Source organism: Physeter macrocephalus, chromosome 7 (assembly GCF_002837175.3).
Source record: "Physeter macrocephalus isolate SW-GA chromosome 7, ASM283717v5, whole genome shotgun sequence".
Classification (NCBI taxonomy): domain Eukaryota; kingdom Metazoa; phylum Chordata; class Mammalia; order Artiodactyla; family Physeteridae; genus Physeter; species Physeter macrocephalus.
This window is the reverse complement of record NC_041220.1, coordinates 66,044,076-66,063,786: the sequence shown is the minus strand read 5'-3', so window position 1 is coordinate 66,063,786 and position 19,711 is coordinate 66,044,076. Positions and strand designations below refer to the sequence as shown.

Here is a 19,711-nt window from a genome sequence, read left to right as displayed (position 1 = left end):
TTTTATAGTTTGAATTAGGATCCACATGAAGGCTAGAGTTCGCAATTGGTTGATATGTCTTCTAAGATTCCTAATTTACAAGCTCTTCTTCATCTCTTTGTTTTTTGTTTAAACCTTGCCATTTATCTGTTAAAGAAAATGGGTTGTTGTGCCTTAGAATTTTCCACATAGTGTAGTTTAATATGTTCCTTTGTGTCCTGTATTTTGTATAAACTCACAGCAGAGCTAGAGCTTGATCAGAATCAGGTGGATTTTTTGGCAAAACTACTTCATAAGAGGTTTGTATATTTCTGTCCAGAGACACTGAATGTCTGGTGTTCTTTCTTTTTGTGATATTAGCAATCATCGGTAGTCATTGTCTAGATTTGTGCTTTATTCTTTATCATTTATTAGAGATGTTTAAAATTCATTGACTGTGAAAAGGAATTTTCTATATTTAGAAATGTAAACGTAGGCAGTTTTTCTTTGATATGAACTGTATGTATTCCTTGGTTTCCCAGAAATGCTTACATATTGACCCAGACAAAAGGCCCTTCTGTGCTGAGCTCCTGCACCATGATTTCTTTCATATGGATGGATTTTCTGAGAGGTATAGTACTGTGTTTTCTAGGTCATACCAACCTAGAGTTAAAGTAAGGCCCCCATAACAGTATATAACAGTAACAAACAGTATTTCTCTTATTACTCTACCCACCTACTATTACAGGAGCTCAAATATTTACCACCCTACCTCCATTCACCCTTAGCAATAATGCATTCCTAAGAGTGGTCTCCTGCATTCAGTAAATTAGGGCTCTTGGTTTTCATGAAGCAGTCCCTTCATGCTTTCTTTCTGTCTCCCCCTGGTGACATCTACCACTCAGGTCACTGATTTCTGTGTTGCTACCAGCTGTGTGATGCCATCATCTTGGGTGCTGATGCATTTGCAAAGGTGCCATCTCCTGTTGCTGCTGAACTCATACCACACCCAGTCCTATGACACTGCTGACGCTGCTGATGTGCTGGAGACCTTGATGTGCCAAACCTGTAGGTGCCAGAGCGGCTGGCATGGTCTCCTGTGCTATTCCAGCTGCTGGCATCAGTGCAGCTGACAAAACAGGAAGTAGTGAGATGAGTGGCAATGACATTGCTTTATATTTTTGCAAATCTATTTACTATCTAGCTGAATAAAAGATAGCTGGGTTCTCATATTTGCTTCTGCATTTGATTAGTTGTGATATGTTGTTTTGGTTGAAATAAGTGGAGAAACTCTGGCCTCACACAAATATGTAGTTGGAAAATGGAAGAGTATTTTAATAGCCCTTTTCGATTACTGTGGGTATTCTTTGATTCTATACCAAAACTGACAGTGGTAGTTTCTTTAACGTTGCTTGCATTGTGGAATCTGAAACCATACCAATGAACTTCTTATCCCGTTACATTAAAATCCACTTGTCTAACTTTCACTTTGAATTGACCTTTTACCCATGCATGCTTTTGTAGCATGATGCATTAGTCATTTGGAAAATATTGTTTTGCTAAGTTATGCAGAGCTTTAAAATGTTGACATTTCATTATACAATATCAAAAAGTCATATTCTCTCTCATCAGAAAAGTCTTTAGTATTAGGAATCTGCTAAGCTCATGGTAGTGAAGACAAGTTGAACAGAATTCTAATTTTGCATAAAAATTTGAATTTTATCATTGATGCAAATATTATCAGTTGTTTTCCTTGAGGTAACAATCTCCTTTGTTCATTTTTTTAAAAGAAAATATCTGCTGAATACCCCAAGTCTGAATAATAATAATAATTTTTTTTCTGTCAGTCTTTCAAGTAATAATGTTGTCCCATGAAAAAAGTGGCTAGTTTAGCTTGTATCTTAACCAGTTACACAAGTGCTTTTCTTCAGACAACCATTGCACTTTGATTTGTAGCAGAGGTACTTTATGCATATTCCTATTTTGTCACACAGAATGTGGCAAAAGATATGTTCAGGGGGTTAGATTTAATTAAATAAATATATATTTTTTTTACTGCTCCATCAAGGACATTCTTAAACAAAACTGCCCCCCCCACCCCGCTTTTAACCTGAGAATGTGTGGCTAGGAAGGATACAATAACTGCTAGTAAAGTTTGGTGCCACTGCTTCAATTCTTGGTAAGGCACCTGCAATTTTACCCCCCACTGCTTTTTATACCATCAGTGCAAATGTCAACATGGTGAAAAAGAAGTCGCCTTTGTAATAAGATAAGAGCTTTGACCTCGTGAACCTCCTGAAATGTTCTCAGGGATTCCCAGTTCTGCAGACTACCTCATTTCTTGTTTTGAATAACACAGTTGAGTTTAATACTCAATTTTTAAAAATAAATATCTTGAAAACCATTTTTTTCTAGATTTATCTGTCTCATACAATCTTATTTTATTGACAAATGTATTTTTATGTAGGTTTTCTCAGGAACTGCAGTTAAAAGTACAGAAAGATGCCAGAAACATTTCTTTATCTAAAAAACCCCAAAACAGAAAGAAGGAAAAGGAAAAAGATGATTCCTTGGGTGAAGAGAGAAAAACACTTGTGGTACAGGTAAATTTCCATGTTTTAATGTGTATTAAATGTTAAATTTAATATATCCTTAAATTTGGGGGGTGGGGGGCAGGGAATAATGAAGATCTTAAAAGTTTCCTGAGTGGCTAACAAGTTAACTTTTAGCTTACTTGTAAAAATGTATCTTTTCTGTAGACATTACCTGTTTAAAAAAAATCTTAGCATATCATGTACTGAGTGCCTACTGTATGCCAGTCTGTGCAATAGGGCTTGTCAGGAAATCACACTCATCCAAGAGCATTTAGACACACGTGTGCACACCCACATGCAAACACATGGACACAAACACATGCACACACCATTTTTTTGCCTTAAATGATAGGAGAGAAAAATATAATTTTTAGAATTTTATATAAAGTAGAGCATTTAAAAATTGAGATTTGGGTACTCAATTTATTTGAAGTTTACTTTTCTTGGTAATTTATCCAGAATCTGTTCTTGGTAAGATAATTCAAATCTACCACCAACCCACTCCCATTTTCTCAAGTGAACCCAAAGAAAAAAGAGTCCTCAATTCTGTGTTCCCTGACTGTAAATATATGAGAACAAAAGCGAGCATGTTTGAGTCCTCTTCCATTGTTTTCCACTGAAATATAAATGTGATATGTGTGTATATCATTAAATCTGATATATATATATATATATATATATATATATATATATATATATCTCAGAGCTAGTGTGAGTCTCATTTTCATTTGAAATAGATGTCTGACTGAGAATCCCGGGTTTAATTATAATTCCATAGGTAGAATAAGAAAAACTGGAGCACAAGAAGGTGACATCTCGGACTTCCCTGGCTGTCCAGTGGTTAAGACTTTCAATGCAGGGGGCCCTGGTTTGATCTCTGGTCAGGGAACTAAGATCCCACATGCTGCATGGCACAGCCAAAAAATTTTTTTAAAAAAGGTGATATCTCTGGAATTCTGCTTTCGTTGATAAGTACTTTATAGGAAAAGGTGATTTTTCATTCTCCTCAGATCATTAATGTTATTAACATTTTTGTAACAGGATAAAAATGCTGATCCCAAAATTAAGGATTCTAAAGCATTTAAAATAAAAGGATCAAAAATGGATGGAGAAAAAGTTGAAAAAGTCAGTCGAGCTTCAAATGCCCTCTGTCTCAATGACAATGGGATGAGCCACATCAAAACAGTGCCTTCAACAAGCCTCCGAGATTGCAGCAATGGCAGCGTGGGCCACACAAGAAAGCCAGGCATGGCAATTCCTCCACTTACGTACAACCTTTCTGCAGTGGCTCCCACTATTAATTCTGGAATGGGAACTATCTCAGGAGTTCAGAGTTACAGGTATGAATTAGGAACGTAAGAACAAAATGTTGTTTAAGGAAAGGACATCTTTACAAATTGCAAATATTTATCAATTCAGCCACATGTATTATTACTCTCAGGTTTCTGAATCCTGTTCATTCTTGTCAGGTTACTGTTTCAAAAGACTTCTTGGCTAATGTGATAAAAATTATTAGAATTTGATCAAAAAATTTACTTGAGTCCTAAGAAAATAGGGTTGTATTATTTAAGGTGAAGGAATCTATAGCTATTTAGTCTAATAACACAAAAGGAGTTTGTCATTATAAAAGAGATAATTGGTTTTGAGCGTCTGCTGCTTCATGGCATGGCTGTGGGCATGTAATAGTACAAAGAAGCTCCTGTTGGGAATTTCGTGGAAAGGAAGGTAATTTATTGGCATTGAAGGCTGGGTGGGAGGCATGAGGGTAGTGGTAAAAGACAGAATGTTTCACCAGATCTGTGAGCATCGTATATTTAAGAATAGGCATTAAATTCTGATTAAACTGCATGTCACTTGGTGTTAGGTCTTTTGATTTTGTGCTTGAAAAAAATAATTACTGCTGGGTCTAACGCAAATTTTTTTGTTGCTTTTGTTACAGAGTGGATGAGAAAACCAAGAAGTATTGTATTCCATTTTTTAAACCAAATAAACATTCTCCAGCAGGAGTTTATAATATTCATGTGACCACATCGGTAAGTGAACTGTTTCAGAGGCAGAAGAGCAAACATTAGTCATTTCTAGACTTTTATTAATAGTAAATATGACAGTGAAGAACTGAGAGTTTTATTGAGAGACGTATCATAAAGTGGAAACTTAATTATGTATATATCATCCCAGCGTGTCAAAATCATAAATGTGAAAGACAAGTTTTAGTTTCATAAGTCTGGAAATTTAAATATAAGATGTTATTATTATATAGAATGGATAAACAACAAGATCCTACTGTGTAGCACAGGGAACTATATTCAATATCCTGAGATAATGGAAAAGCATATAAAAAAGATATATATATGTATAACTGAATCACTTTGCTGTACAGCAGAAATTAACCCAACATTGTAAATCAACTATACTTCAATTAAAAAAAGATGTTATTATTAAAATGACCTGTTTTAATTTTTTCAGTCATGGTAAAGTTTCTTAACCTAATGCTTGGTGATCAGTTCTTTTTTAGAGTAGATGAGAAGATAAGTTGTCTTATCTCACCCACACCAGGTTTCTGGTGGAAATATTCTATTTATTCATTTAATAAATATTGATTATCTATTATGTTTAAGTCACTGAAGAAGAGTAAGTCAGTCTTTCTCTTCAGGAGTCTCGTGGTTTAGTAGAGAATCAACAAATTAAAACAGTGTCAGATTGCAGTAGTAGAAACATGTCAAGATTCAGAGGTCTTCTGAAGGTTCAGAGGAGCATTATTATGCTGAACACAGCTACCAGAATGCTTCTTTTTAAAGTTAAGTCGAATCATCATCGTTCTCCACTCAAAACCCTCCATTGGCTTCTCATCTCTGAGTAAAGACCAAAGTGCTTTTAGGGCCTATTAATCCCTGAGTGACTCACTCCCTCATCCCTCTATCCCACCCCTGGCTATTCTCATTTTTGATCACTCCATTCCAACCACATTGACTTCCTTGTTATTCCTGGAACATGGCAAGATATGCTCCCACATATGGGTTTTTGCACTTGCTATTTTCTCTGTTTTAGAACATTCTTTCCCCAGATAATCCAAAGAATTTGCTTTGTCTCCTCCTTGGCTTACATGAAACCTTATTGTGAGGTCTTCCCAAATATTTTAACTCATTTTGTCTCCTATTATTCTCTCCCCTCCCCTTGCTTAATTGGTTTTTTCCGTTGCCTTACCCGACATCCTCTATTCTCTTATTTACATATTGTCTGTCTCTCCCTCCCCCTGCTCACAACCCTGAATGTAAACTTCCAAGGAAGGATTTGTGCTTTGTGTGTTTCCCTCACTGCTCTGCCCCACACCTAGAACAGTGTCTAACGCATTGAAGCTGCTTAAGAAATATGGTGAATAGGTTTTTCTGCCAGGGAAGGGGAGGTATGGATGTATTCCCCAAAGAGTATTTTTCTCACAAATTTCCCTTCTCTACCTCTCCCATTATCCTCAGAGCTGAAAAATATAGCCTTCTTTTCATATCTCTCATGATTGCAATTGTTTTTCTTTTAACTATTCTTAGCCTATAATTTCTGTACCCATAATACTTTCCTTTTTGATATATCCTACTCATTTATTTGTGGATATTTTTGTGTTTTACATTCCTGGTCTGCTTTGGAAGATTATTTTGATCAGCAAGTCTTTTCAAAGTAGCTGGCTCAATACCATTTTGCTGGAATTGATATTAGCCTTCTTTCAGGCATTGCATAATCAAGGCTGGCTGATAATCTTAGATCTCATTTCTGTTTATCTTTCTTTGGAATAGGCAATCAAGAAAGGAGGTAAAGATTAGTAGGGAGAAGACCCTCTGGAGTCTTTTCTTAATGAAAATTAACAGAGGCAGAACTAAGGCTAAACTTTCTTCCACTTCTAGTTTGAACATCAATAGCCTTCTCCCATGCTTTATGCCCTGATTCTGAGATGTGAATACATATATTATTATAAACATCTCTTATGTATCACTTTTTTTTTTTTTTGTAAATTTAATTATTTATTTATTTTTGGCTGCGTTGGGTCTTCATTGCTGTGTGTGGGCTTCTCGTCGCGGTGGCTTCTCTTGTTGCGGGGCACGGGCTCTAGGGGCGCGGGCTTCAGTAGTTGTGGCTTGCGGGCTCTAGAACGCAGGATCAGTAGCTGTGGTGCACAGGTTTAGTTGCTCCGCAGCATGCGGGATCTTCCTGGACCAGGGCTCGAACCCGTGTCCCCTGCACTGGCAGCCAGATTCTTAACAACTGCCCCACCAGGGAAGTCCATGTGTTACTTTTTGAGTATATAAATCTAGTAGTTTGGACTCATTATTTTATTTTATTGTTTTATACTTGCAGATAGTTTTTCTTAAAACTAATTATTTTATTTTACAGCTGCTTTGAACCTTGAACCTTAGCACTCATTCTATTAAAAGAGCAAATAGAGGGGGCTTCCCTGGTGGCACGGTGGTTGAGAATCCGCCTGCCGATGCAGGGGACACGGGTTCGAGCCCTGGTCCGGGAAGATCCCACATGCCACGGAGTAACTAAGCCCTTGTGCCACACTACTGAGCCTGTTCTCTACAGCCTGTGAGCCACAACTACTGAGCCTGTGTGCCACAACTGCTGAAGCCCGCGTGCCTAGAGCCCGTGCTCCACAACAAGAGAAGCCACTGCAATGAGAAGCCCACGCACTGCAACGAAGAGTAGCCCTCGCTCTCTGCAACTAGAGAAAGCCCATGTGCAGCAACGAAGACCCAACGCAGCCAAAAATAAATAAATAAATTTATTTTTTTTTTTAAAAAGAGGGCAAATAGAAACAGCCAAAAGAAAGACACTCAAAAGCTCACTACAGGACTTTAGAAGACTTTCTGGGAGGCAGAGTAGCATAATTCACATAATATTAAACTCGAGGTATCTGGGATCTCAGTGGCTTAACACTGTCATTATACTCTTTGTGTGTATATTTCAGTATACATACATATATGCGGATATACATGGACATACATAGGATTTCATTATCTATATGTGGTTTCTTTCCTTTTAGTAAATCATATAATCTCTCTATGTATCATCTGTTTTGAAAATGTGGAAAAGAATGTAGAGTTTCTGTGATTCTCAAATGAAACAGATGGGGAAAATGTCAGATTCATAAAGGTGCAGAATTGAAGTGCTGCTGTGCTGTTCTTCTCTTTATTATTTTTCCAGACTTTATCAAATATGAAGTATTAGCACTTAGAAAGATTAAGAATATAATTGAAGTTATAATTTTATACTTAATAAACTGTATTTCTAGGAAAACAATATTTGCTAACAGTGAGGAGTAAGACAAGGACAGATGTAAAAAAAGGAGTAACAGGGTTATTATTGGGAAAGCGAAAAATGTGCTGGGAGATGTGATATACATGACAAGATGAGCTATTCACAATTCATGTGGCAACAGTAACTATGCTGAAAAGCCCAGCAAGTGTCATAAGACCTGACCTTGCTGGCCTGAAAGACCAGGACACTGATGCCCATCTTTTAACCTTGTACTGCTTGCCAGGACTTACACTGAAGTTTGGTGGAGGGAGAAGGAGAAACTCATAGCAACCAACCAATCTGCTTGTTAGTAATTTTAACAGATTTAAAGAGGAAGAGGTTTGAAATAACTGGATGAAATTGTTTTGTATGTTATTAGTGTTCCTCAAATTTTGTATCATTCTAGCTTTTCAATTCTATAAATTTTAGGATATGAACATAGTCGTTATGAAAGGGGGCAAGCTTACCTGGAAGCTAATTCATTTGTGTTAACCATTCTGATGATATTAGGTTGCTAGTGAAAAGAGTCTACTTCAGGCAGATAAGAAAAGAAGGGAATACTCAAAGAGAGATGTCCGTTTGCCTGAACTAAACTATAATCATCTCCCTGAACTAAAAGCCTTGGAAGGCATCGGTATGTTTGTAACGCTTTTACTTTTTCAGCCCTTTTGTTTACATTATTTAAAATGTATGTTAAATAAACTAATAGAATATTTAAAATTTAGAGTAACTTTACATATTTAAGTATGTGAAAATGTACAGACTTATGTACAATAAGTACATACCAAGGGACAGACACTGAATGTGAAGAACTAACAAAAACGTCTGATTTTCTCACTGTGTTTATGGTTATTTTTATCTAGCTCGAAATTCCAGGCTAATAAAGAAGGAGAACAAAAATCTTTCAGAATCTCGAATTCCTTCTCTGGTCGCTATTGACTTGCACACCTTCAATAATACTGCATTACATCAGGTATAGAAATACTCTCTGTAGGACGCATGGAACTCGGGTCTCTCATATTTCCTTTTAAAGTGTCCTGTGGAGAGTTTGCTCTTAAGAATTGGGCAGGTTTATTAGTAGGATCTATAAAGTTTTCTTGTTAAATTTTGTTTTATGGTTCATTGCATTAAGTACCCTTATTACATATATATTTACATAAACATTTCCCAGCTTACAGTGATCAATTTTTTATAGATTAAAAAATTGTGTGTGTGTGTGTGCGTGTGCGTGCGTGTAGCCTAGCTATGGCTTTAATATAACTATAGGCTTTATGGTGGTTTATGATATTTCACTGCATTAATACCAAAGTTATTACCTTTCAAAGAGTGAAACTCTGGAATACTTTTTTTTTTTTTTTTTTTTTTTTTTTTTTGCAGTACGTGGGCCTCTCACTGCTGTGGCCTCTCCCGTTGCGGAGCACAGGCTCCGGACGCACAGGCTCAGCGGCCATGGCTCACGGGCCCAGCCGCTCTGCAGCATGTGGGATCCTCCCGGACCGGGACACGAACCCGTGTCCCCTGCATCAGCAGGCGGTCTCCCAACCACTGCGCCACCAGGGAAGCCCTGGAATAGTTTTTATTATCTTAAAATGTAGTCTCCATTTGACACTTTTCCCGGGGGCAAGCCATTCCATCCATGCTAAAGATTTTCTATTCCATAGAGTCTTTTGCTATAATTCCTCTTATCTCTTCAGAATATTTATGTTTCTGCTACTTTTATATCAACAACAGTCATATCACTAAGAAAACTGGCAAACTTTTAATCTCCTGAGCCATCCATAACTAACTACAAACTTGGGATATGAATCGTTGAACTTTCCCTTTACTTCTTGAAACAGATTTTCACCTTTGCTTGATGCTAGGCAACTTTTGTTTTGGAATTCTCCATCCTCATTGTTTAAGGATTTCCATTTCATAGACAGCCCCTGTATGTAGCCTCCTTCTCTATGCCAACGCTTTTTCCTACTGTTATCTTTAAATTATTTTGTAGAGCTCTGCAAACAAGGGGAATGATATTGTTGAGGATAACAAATTGCAGAGGCAGTTACCCAGTGATTCTGAAAAAAACATTTACAGACTGCTGCTGCTTTTGCCTTATCTCTTGCCAGCAATTTCGGGAGCAACATCATCAAAGCTAAACAAATTCCTGTTGTGTGAAGATGAATCACTGCCACAGATTTTACATTTAGGGACTACAGAGTCTCAGGAAATTCCTGTATACTTCTAAACTTAAATATGGATTTTAAAGCTGCAGAATTTTCCACTTGCTCTTTGTGAGCACACTATTGTTCAAATCACTTTTCAGGGTTGACATAGCTCAACCTAGTTTCATGCAATGGAAGAAAGGCTTTGGCTGCCTTCCCACTTCTTCAATATTTGTATTTCTTGTTCGGAACTAATCGTTTTTGTTTTTGTTTTGTTTTTTTTGTGGTACGCGGGCCTCCCTCTGCTGTGGCCTCTCCCGTTGCGGAGCACAGGCTCCGGACGCGCAGGCCCAGCGGCCATGGCTCACGGGCCCAGCCGCTCCGCGGCATGTGGGATCCTCCCAGACCGGGGCGCGAACCGGTTCCCCTGCATCGGCAGGCGGACGCGCAACCACTGCGCCACCAGGGAAGCCCCCGGAACTAATCCTTTTATATTTATAGACTGGTTCTGCATTTTTACTCTCAGTTTGTTAAATTTCCATTTGCATTTAAAATAAAGAAGAAAGTAGGTGTAGTGAAAAACACAAATTAACACCAAAGTAACACGAGCTTATGTCTGGAAAATCTGAGTGCAAAGAGAACAGGAGACTGAAAGCAAAAGGCCTGCTGGCCGAGGCTGTGACCTGCCTTGCAGTCTTACTTTATGGTGTTCATCTATGCACTGAACTACATTTTGTTTCTGTACATAACACAAACATTTTCACATTTATAAAACTCTATGATGTACCTCTGGAACAATCTGTAAGATAGATTTTGTAAGTAAAAGATTACTTAATCCATGGAATCTGTCTCCACTCCCTCACCCCCTACATGCTTACATGTCTTATGTACTTATAGACATAGCTTCAGATTTTTTCCTCTAAGCACTGTTTTCTTCATCCCACAAATTTCGATATGTTGTATTTTCATTATCATTCCATCCAAACATTTTTCCTTGTAATTTATTCTTTAACCCAGTAATTATTTAGAAATGTGTTGTTTAATAGTTAGATATTTGGGCGTTCCTTAGATATTTTATTATTAATTTGTAATTTAATTCCATATGGTCAGAGAATATACTCTGTATGATTTTGATTTTTTTAGATTCACTGAGATGTGTTTTATGGCCCAGCACGTGGTCTATCATGGTGAATGAACCTTGTTCTCTTGAAAATAATGTATATTCTTTAGTTGTCGGATATAGTATTCTATAAATGTGAAATCCAATTAAGGTTGATAGTGTTGTTTAGACATTCTATATCCTTGATGATTTTTTTGTTTAGTTCCCTCAGTTCCTGAAAGAGTGCTGTCAAAATCTTTTACTATGATTGTGGAATTGTCTATTTTTCTCTTACATCTGTCAAACCTCAGTATACTATGTTATACTTTTTGCTTCACGTATTTAAATCTGTCTTATTAGGTACATACACATTTATACTTGCTTTGTCTTCCTGATACATTGTCCTTTTTATCATTATGCAATGTCTCTTTCTCTCATGATGTTCTGTGCCTTGAAGTCTATTTTATCTGAGATTAAAGTAGTCACTCCAGCCTACTTCCACTTGTTTCCATAGTATATCTTTCTACTTTCATTTACTTTCAACCTATCTGGTTTTATGTTTAAAGTGTTTCTTTTGCCAACAGCATATAAATTAGGGTCTTCCCTTTGTAGCTATTCTCTCACTTCTGATCCTTTTAATTGGAATGTCTGTTTGTTTTCTATTTCTGCTAACAAATTACTACCAATTTAAAACAATCTCCATTTATTATAGGTTCCATAGGTCAGAAGTCCAGGCACAGCTGCTGCTCTCCTTAAGAGTCTCATGGGCTGAAACCAAGATGTCAGCAGGACTGCATTTCTTTCTGGAGGCTCGCGCGGGTATCCGTTTCCAGGCTCATTCAAATTGTTGGCAGCATCTAGTTCCATGTGGTTGTGGGACTGAGGTCCCTGTTTCCCTGCTGGCTGGCTCCTGGGAGTTGTTCTTGTTTTCAGCTTCTTGAGGCCACTCACATTCCTTGGCTCATGGCCTAATTCCATGATCCTCAAAGCCAGCAACAGTGGTTGAACCTTTCTTACTCCTTGACCCTCTCTTACGTCCCCTTCTGCTTCATCTTTCTGACATTCTTCCCATTTTAAGGGCACATGTGATTTCTTGGGCCCACCAGGATCATCTCCCTATCTTAGGGTCAGCTGATTAGTAGCATTAATTCCATGTGCAAAGTCCCTTCACAGCAATAGCTAAATTAGTTTGATTGACTAGCTAGGGACAGGAATCTTAGTGGAATATCTTTAGAATCCTGCCTACCACTAAATATTTAGGCCATTAACATTAATGTGATTATTGATATGTTTGGATCTAGCTCTATCTTTTTATTAGTTGTTTTTTGTTCCTCTGTTTTCCCTTTCCAGCCTTCTTTTGTATTTGAATATTTTTAGTATTGGCTTTTTGGAGATACCTCTTTGCATTATTTTTTAGTGACTTCTCTAGGGATTACAGATACATAACTAATCTTTTATAGTCTGCTTAGAGTAAATATTGTACCACTTATAAAATGTAGAAACCTTGCAAATGTATTTCCGTTCCTCCCACCTGAACTTTATGTTACAGTTTGCATTTGTATTTTGTTCACATACATTGAAAACCTCACTGTACTATGTTATACTTTTTGCTTTCAATAATCATAAGTATTTTATGGGAAGAAAGTAGTTTTCTGTGTTTACCTAGCTACTTACTGTTTCTGTTGTTCTTCGTTCTTAAAGATTACAGTTTTATTTTCTGGTATTATTTTCCTTCAGTCTGAAAGACCTCCTTTAGTGTTTCTTGCAGAGCAGGTCTGATGGTGACAAACTCTTTTAGTTTTCTTTCATTTGGGAATGACATCATTTTGCCTTCTTTCCTGAAATATATTTTCACTGGATACAGAATTTGAGTTGGTAGGTTTAAAAAATTTCTTTTTCTCTCAGGACTATAAAGGTATTATTTCTCTGTCTTCTGATCTCTACGGTTTCTGGTGGGAAATTCTCAGGTATTTGAACTGTTACCCTGTAAGTAATGTTTCATTTTTCTCTAGCTGCTTTCAAGATCTAATCTTTACCTTTTGTGTTTATTAGTTTGAATATGTTATGTCTAGGCATAGTTTTCTTTGAATGGATCCTTTTGGAGTTTGCTAAGCTTCTTGAATCTGTAAATTTATCTCTGTTACCAAATTTGGGAAGTTTTTGGTCACTATTTCTTCAAACATTTTTTTTCCTGCCTAATTTCTTTCTCTCCTCCTTCTGAAGTTCTAATGAATGACATATACGTTAGACCTTTTGGTAGGTATTTTCTCACAGGTTCCTGAGACTGTTCACTTTCTTCAATCTTTTTTCTCTCTGTTTTTCAGATTGAGTAATTTCTATTGATCTGTCCTCAAGTTCTGTGACTACTTTGTCCTCTCCATTCTGCTATTAATTTTAAAATTTCAGATAATGTATTTTTTAGTTCTCAAATATCCACTTAGTTCTTTTTTAGAAATTCTATTTCTCTACTAAGAATTCCTGTCCCTTCATTCATTTCAAGTATGTATACATTTCCAGCATCTGGGCCACCTCAGGATTGCCTTTATCTTTTGACTGCCTTTTCCCTTGAGAATGAATCACACTTTCCTGGATCTTTTTATGTCCAGTCATTTTGAATTGTATCTCGGATATTGTAAACGTTGTATTGTATAGTCTCTGGGTCTTGTTATAATCTTCAGGAGAATGTTGAAATTTTTATTTTAGTAAGCAGTCACCCAGTTTTGTTTATACTGTAAATTCTTTCTTACCTTCTGTGAGAGGTGGTTTAAATCTGAGTTCTCTAAGTCTTTGTCATCCTAGTTTGCATCTGTCCTGCACTTGTGTAGTTCAGGGCTTAGTTGGAGGCTTGTACAAGTGAGTCAAATCTCATTCACTTCTCTAAATTGAATTTAGACAATTTCTATGCTGTTGGGAGCTATCCCATGCATGCATGCATACCTCAGGAACTGGACTGAGACTTCTGTGGGTTTATACATAGAATTAGAGGGTCCCCTTCTCTAGTTCTCTTCCCTCCGGAGTCCCCCGCCCATACTTTTTGCCCTGCAGGGACCCCTTTTTCTGGTTTCTCTGACTATAAAAATGGGGTTCCTTTCAGACTTTTAGCTTCTTGCACTTCTTTACGACTCTGAGACTAGGGCTTGCCCTTTGGGCAAAGTCACAGAAGTGAAAACAAACAAAATTGGAAACCTACCCCCTTGTGAAGGGATACATCTCCAAGTTTTGACTCTTGTCCTTAATCCTCAGTTGTTTTTCTATTTTTTCTAAAGGGTTTTGTTTTGTTTTGTTTTGTTTGTACATTTATTTTGGTGATAGGTAGACATGGGTTATAGTGGGTTTACATTGCCCTGGCACATCAGAAGTATCTTTTAACATATGTATCAACAAAGAGGTCAAAGAATAAGATGAAGCCCTTACTTCATCTTCTTCTGTGTAAGCAACTTGAGCTATGACTAGTTCTCAAGTTCTGATCATCTGATATTTGAACAAGAATTGGGATTTTGAGCAAGTAGGACTTTTACAATTACTGAAACTCTATAATGCTCAATTATTAACTTGTAGGTATCAGGAGCTCCCCTGTCAGATGATTCAGAGGCCGATTTGCCTCGAGTGGAACACCAGCACTGACTGTCATTTTGGTTCTGAGCTGGGTAGGTCTGATTTCTCACCCTTGAAGCTGTGTAACCTTTCATGGGAAATATTTTGTAGCTTGCTGAAGCAACAAATTCTACAGCTGAAACATTCTCCAATGATTGACTCTATGAGAACTCTTGATAGACAGAGTTGTACTACTTAAAAAAACAGGAGTAGCTTTTGTCTCTGTGATGAAATCCCTTTTCATAGCGCTTGCATCTCTTGCTTTTAAACTAATCTCCTGTATTTTATTGGATACAGTAATGTGACTTAGGGTGACAAGTGCTCCAGAAGGATATATACTTATCTCCCGTATCAGTCATTTGCCCTTTGGGTTTGTAAAGCAAGAAAGAGTAAATGCTTGCTTGGGAATCTTTTTCCTAATAAAGTGGGATCAGCACCATACCAAGTGATCGCCTTCCTTTTAAATATAACTTTTTAGTCCTAAAAAACCAAAACCAAAAAAAAAAGAGAAAAAATCAGACCTTTTTGGGTGATAATTTGCTATGTGAGTTCACACAAGTCATTCAAAAATAAAATCCTGCATTCTTATAACTGTGTTGTTGGAATTAACCTGTTAACCTCCACAAAGCATTTTGAATGTCTGTGACGTCAAATGTGAATTTACTGGGATGTGCACAAATCTTAAGTTTTAATTTCTCATTTTTACAGGTCCCTTCCAAGGGCCTAGTAGAAGTCATTGCAATGCATTTGCTATACATACTATATAAACTGCAAGCTCTATAAAACTTGTATATATTTTGTCAAAATTAGTCATTATTTGCACAAAAGGAGATGTTGTGCTACACATGATAGTTTTGGTGGATAATTATCCTGAAGACTGTCTTTAAAATCTTGTTTTTTATACATATGATCTAAGGTTTTCTTAGACCATGTAATATCTACCAATACTGTCAATATATACAATATGAGAAAGCAAATGAGGTAGAAATCAATTTCTAGAAAGAATATATGTAAACTATTTGGTGGCATATATCCCCCGTTTCTTTTAGATGCTGCCCTAGCACTTGAGATGACATCCTTGTGCAACAAAAGTGCTGATATCCTAGAAGCAGAGATTTGTGGTTTTGAGCCTTGACTTCTGAACTGCCTACACTTTCTGAGAAAGGCCTTGCAGCAGAAGAAAAGACAAAGACATCCATATGTTTCAAAGAAAAATTGAACAACCCTCCCTTCCCAACTGTTATCCCATCACTTTTCAAATCCACTGATGCTATTTCAAGATGTATCCAATGAAAGAATAGTGATAGTGTTCTTGTTACATGAATGTGTATTTAATATTAGTAGATTGTGTATTTAAAGTGAGTAAAAAATAAGGGAGAAAGAGAGAAGCATTTAAAAGGTCATGTTATTTATGCATTGAATCTTGTGTGTTATTTGTATAAATGTGTACATTTATTTGGGAGTGGGTTTGGTGGTGGTAGGTGATAAAAACTAGGATCAGTTGAAGAAAATGAAAAAAAACCTAGGATCAGTAGGAGAAAATGTTTCCTTTACCCTAACTTAACTATAAAACACACTTAAAAATCTTGCTTGTTTCTAGGCTTTAAGGAGAAATGTAACTGCTCTCTATGGATAGATGTATATCTTTGGTTTCTGTGATTATTGTTGATGTTTGATCAGTTTTATTGTGGGAATCTGGCCTCTCTGCTGATCTTCTAAGAACCACACTAAAGCAAATGTAGCAAAGAAACCTTTTATTTCTAATGACCTAGTATGACTCTGGCATTGGATAGTCCTCTGTTTTATAAGATTCTGGTGCTAATGTTCTTGTGTGTAGGAACGTGATTGGAACAAGAGTGGTGAAGGAGAATCTTGTACATTTACCTTGGAGCTGCGTACTGTGCTTCTCATTAAAAAAAGAGGTAGACATACAAAATTTGGGGATGGAAGCTGGGTTACCAATTGACTAGGGCTGATTACTCTTTTCTGGGCCAGTTGCTATGGAACTCCCCAGCTGGAGAAGTTTTGGGGAGGGAATATCCACTCTTAGGACTTCACTCTTGTCCCACTGATAGTTTGAAGGTGATATCAGACAGAATCGAGAGACGTTTCTGTCTCCTTGGGTCCTCCAAGGCCTCCCCCAAAGCTTTTCACAAGGTGCAAAATCATTTACCTACAGCCCACGCATCTTTTCTAATGCACTGGTCCACAACTTTTAGGTGGGAGAGTGAAACCAATTGGACTGCAGGTTTTGGTTTCTGGGTTGTAAGTCGTGCTCTGCATTCATTATCTTAGAGGATGGTTGTTAAGGAGACCAGAACTTGTGTGGACTTTTTTTTTGCCTTAACCAATGAGCAATATGTTGTTTTTTCTAAAAGGCACTGGCTAGAACTTAGCCCAAACATTTAACTAGCACTTTTCTCTATTACTCTAAAGAGCTTAATATTGAAATTCTGACCTTAGACTCTTGGGCTTTCAAAAGAGTAGGACATTCCAGAGGCAAAATAAGGGGCTCCAATGTAGAGTCTATAGGTGGGTCAACTGAAATTTGGTCTTGGTTTTGAAGCTCTATCTTTAAACTCTGACCAGGTGTTTGACTAGATTGGTGTGGCTAACATGCTGAACAAAATTAGTGTATAAGTATTTGTAGGCTTCACATTAAAATATTATTATTTTATTTTTACTCTGAAAAATATTGTCAACAGACTCTAGCATGGATAGCAGATAATACTTAAAAGCCAAGTGTTTCTCTAGCTTATTTCAATGTTATTTTTATTTAAAGATCAGTGTGAAAATATCACCCCAGTGTCTGAGGGTCCAAGATCAATTACCTTCTCATTTGCTTTTGGTATTTTTTGTTTATTAAAACATTTTGTGAACTTTAGAATTAAAGAACTAAAAGTTATTCACTATAAGTCCAACTTGAGACTTGAGGATCATATCTGGTTAGAACCTTGGCAGAACTTGAAAAAGAAGATTTTGCAAATTGGGGCCATAGACACTGAACCAAAATAATCCCTTTTTTCAGTTTAAGATTACTTTACTTTGTCTCACCTACAAAGATATGATTAAGCCACTTACTAATAGAAAATATGTGTATGTACTGGTTGGGGGACGTGGGCTTGCTGTGTGTATGTATGTTTTAAAATTAATAAATATTATATCTTACTGAGCTCCATACATGGTTTTTACTTGAATTTATTTAAGAGACCATGAATAATGTCTACAATACCGTACAGTTTTAACAAATAAGTTGGAGATAATCTGTTAATTCTCTTTTTGAAATTTTGTATATAGGGGTGGCAAGTTAATTTTCTTGTACAGCCAGTGATACAAGCAACCTGGTCCTAAAGTAGCATGTCTTGTAAAGATGACCTGGTAAAAGTTGTGACAGACTTACGCTTAGAACCTGGTTCTCCTGATTGAGAATCCTTCCTTGGTTAGAGTAGCTGACTTCCTATAGAAATGGGGACACAGAAGATGTGTTTTCTTATGTGACTCTCTCATTATTGGTTCCTTTAGTTTAGTTGTGCTACAATATAAGGCTGGATCTGTACTAAATTATGAGTCAGACTAGATGGAAAAATGTGCTTCACTTGTTTTCTAAATGCTCCTCTATGTAACCGAACCACTGGCAGGAATTAGAAGCACCAGCATCACTGCTTGTAAGGGTTTAAGGCTAGTCCTAGAGAATTGGACTAAATGGATTTTTCTCTATTGTTTTGTGTTGTGTTTTAGAATTAGAAATGGGTCCTTAACACTCCTCTATGTGAATGAAAAATTATGTTCTCACATTGCTTTTTAAAGGGTCTTATTTTCTCTCTTTATAGCTTCAGACATGAAGTAACTTGAAAATGTAATTACCATAAAGCTTATCTATTTCTTAACGTGTCTTTCTGAGAAGTGCCTTCCCACAAATCACTCGTCATCACTTGTAAATAACTTGTGATTTAGAGCTTTGTGTTTGTAGATGTTTGTGGATATCTGATATCGACTCTATTATATGCTGAGAAACAGAAAACAAAACAAAAACCCATCCACCAAATGTCATTTTCCTTTGCTTTCAGTGAAATTTTATTTCCCCCTGTTGCGTAGCCTTATTTAATCCCTACTTGTTGTACTTTGGCATGCCAGATCATCTCCTGTAGAAGTGAGGAAGGTTCTAGCAAAATTTTGAAAACTGTATTGTTGGTTAATGTGAATTAAATAAGAGTCGAGCTTCCCTGGTGGTGCAGTGGTTAAGAATCCGCCTGCCAATGCAGAGAACATGGGTTCGAGCCCTGGTCCGGGACGATCCCACATGCCATGGAGCAACTAAGCCCGTGAGCTACAACTACTGAGCCTGCATGCCGCAACTACTGAAGCCCACGTGCCTAGAGCCAGTGCTCTGCAACAAGAGAAGCCACCTCACGCAATAAGAAGCCCGCGCACCGAAGACTAGCCCCTGCTCGCCGCAACTGGAGAAAGCCCGCGCGCAGCAACGAAGACCCAACACAGCCAAAGATAAATTTTAAAAAATTAAAAACACAAAATTAAATTAAATTTTAAAAAAAGAAAGAAAGAGTCAGGGAAATGAAACCAAAATATTTCAATTCAGCATGTCTTCCTGTCCCTACACTAGGGTAGGCTCTCTTATCAGTCAAGAGAACATGTTTTTAATGTCAGTTTATCTCCATTTAGCTATCTCCATGCCTCTAGTTCTGGAAAGCGATGTCCATTAACGTTGCCACTAGAATTTAAAACAATCCTTCCATCCCACAGCAATGTTCCCATTGGTTACTTCCCTCCTGAACCTGCGTTTAGTCTTCTTTCTCAGATCATCACTCCTTTTGCTTACATGTATACCTACCTGTCTGTCTCCTCCACTGTATATTTTTTAAGTAGAAAAGCTGTTTATTAAATTGCTCCTAGACCTTCCAGAAGAGTCAGGGCCAGATTCTGAAGGCACACAGGCAAGTACAATACCCAGTGTCACTGCCCCCACCAAAATTTCTGTGTCTCTAAAGATTGGGAACTACATCTTATTTGTCTATTTC

At 37.2% G+C, this 19,711-nt stretch overlaps 1 protein-coding gene across 2 annotated transcripts in view; it reads left to right on the top strand.

Annotated features, from left to right (window-relative positions):
- The window catches only part of CDKL2 (cyclin dependent kinase like 2), a 35,128-nt gene extending 17,282 nt beyond the window's left edge, over positions 1–17,846 (top strand). The window contains exons 7-14 of one of the 2 annotated variants that reach the window (XM_007113639.3): positions 501–589; positions 2,426–2,561; positions 3,594–3,892; positions 4,492–4,585; positions 8,349–8,472; positions 8,702–8,811; positions 14,640–14,728; positions 15,725–17,846. In XM_007113639.3, the coding sequence (XP_007113701.1) occupies positions 501–589; positions 2,426–2,561; positions 3,594–3,892; positions 4,492–4,585; positions 8,349–8,472; positions 8,702–8,811; positions 14,640–14,705 (918 nt within the window). In that variant the 3' untranslated portion in view covers positions 14,706–14,728; positions 15,725–17,846. Of the gene's footprint in view, positions 1–500; positions 590–863; positions 932–2,425; positions 2,562–3,593; positions 3,893–4,491; positions 4,586–8,348; positions 8,473–8,701; positions 8,812–14,639; positions 14,729–15,724 lie in introns of those variants that run through there. The other variant, XM_007113638.3, reaches the window with a different exon arrangement.
- Positions 17,847–19,711: the final 1,865 nt, after the last annotated feature.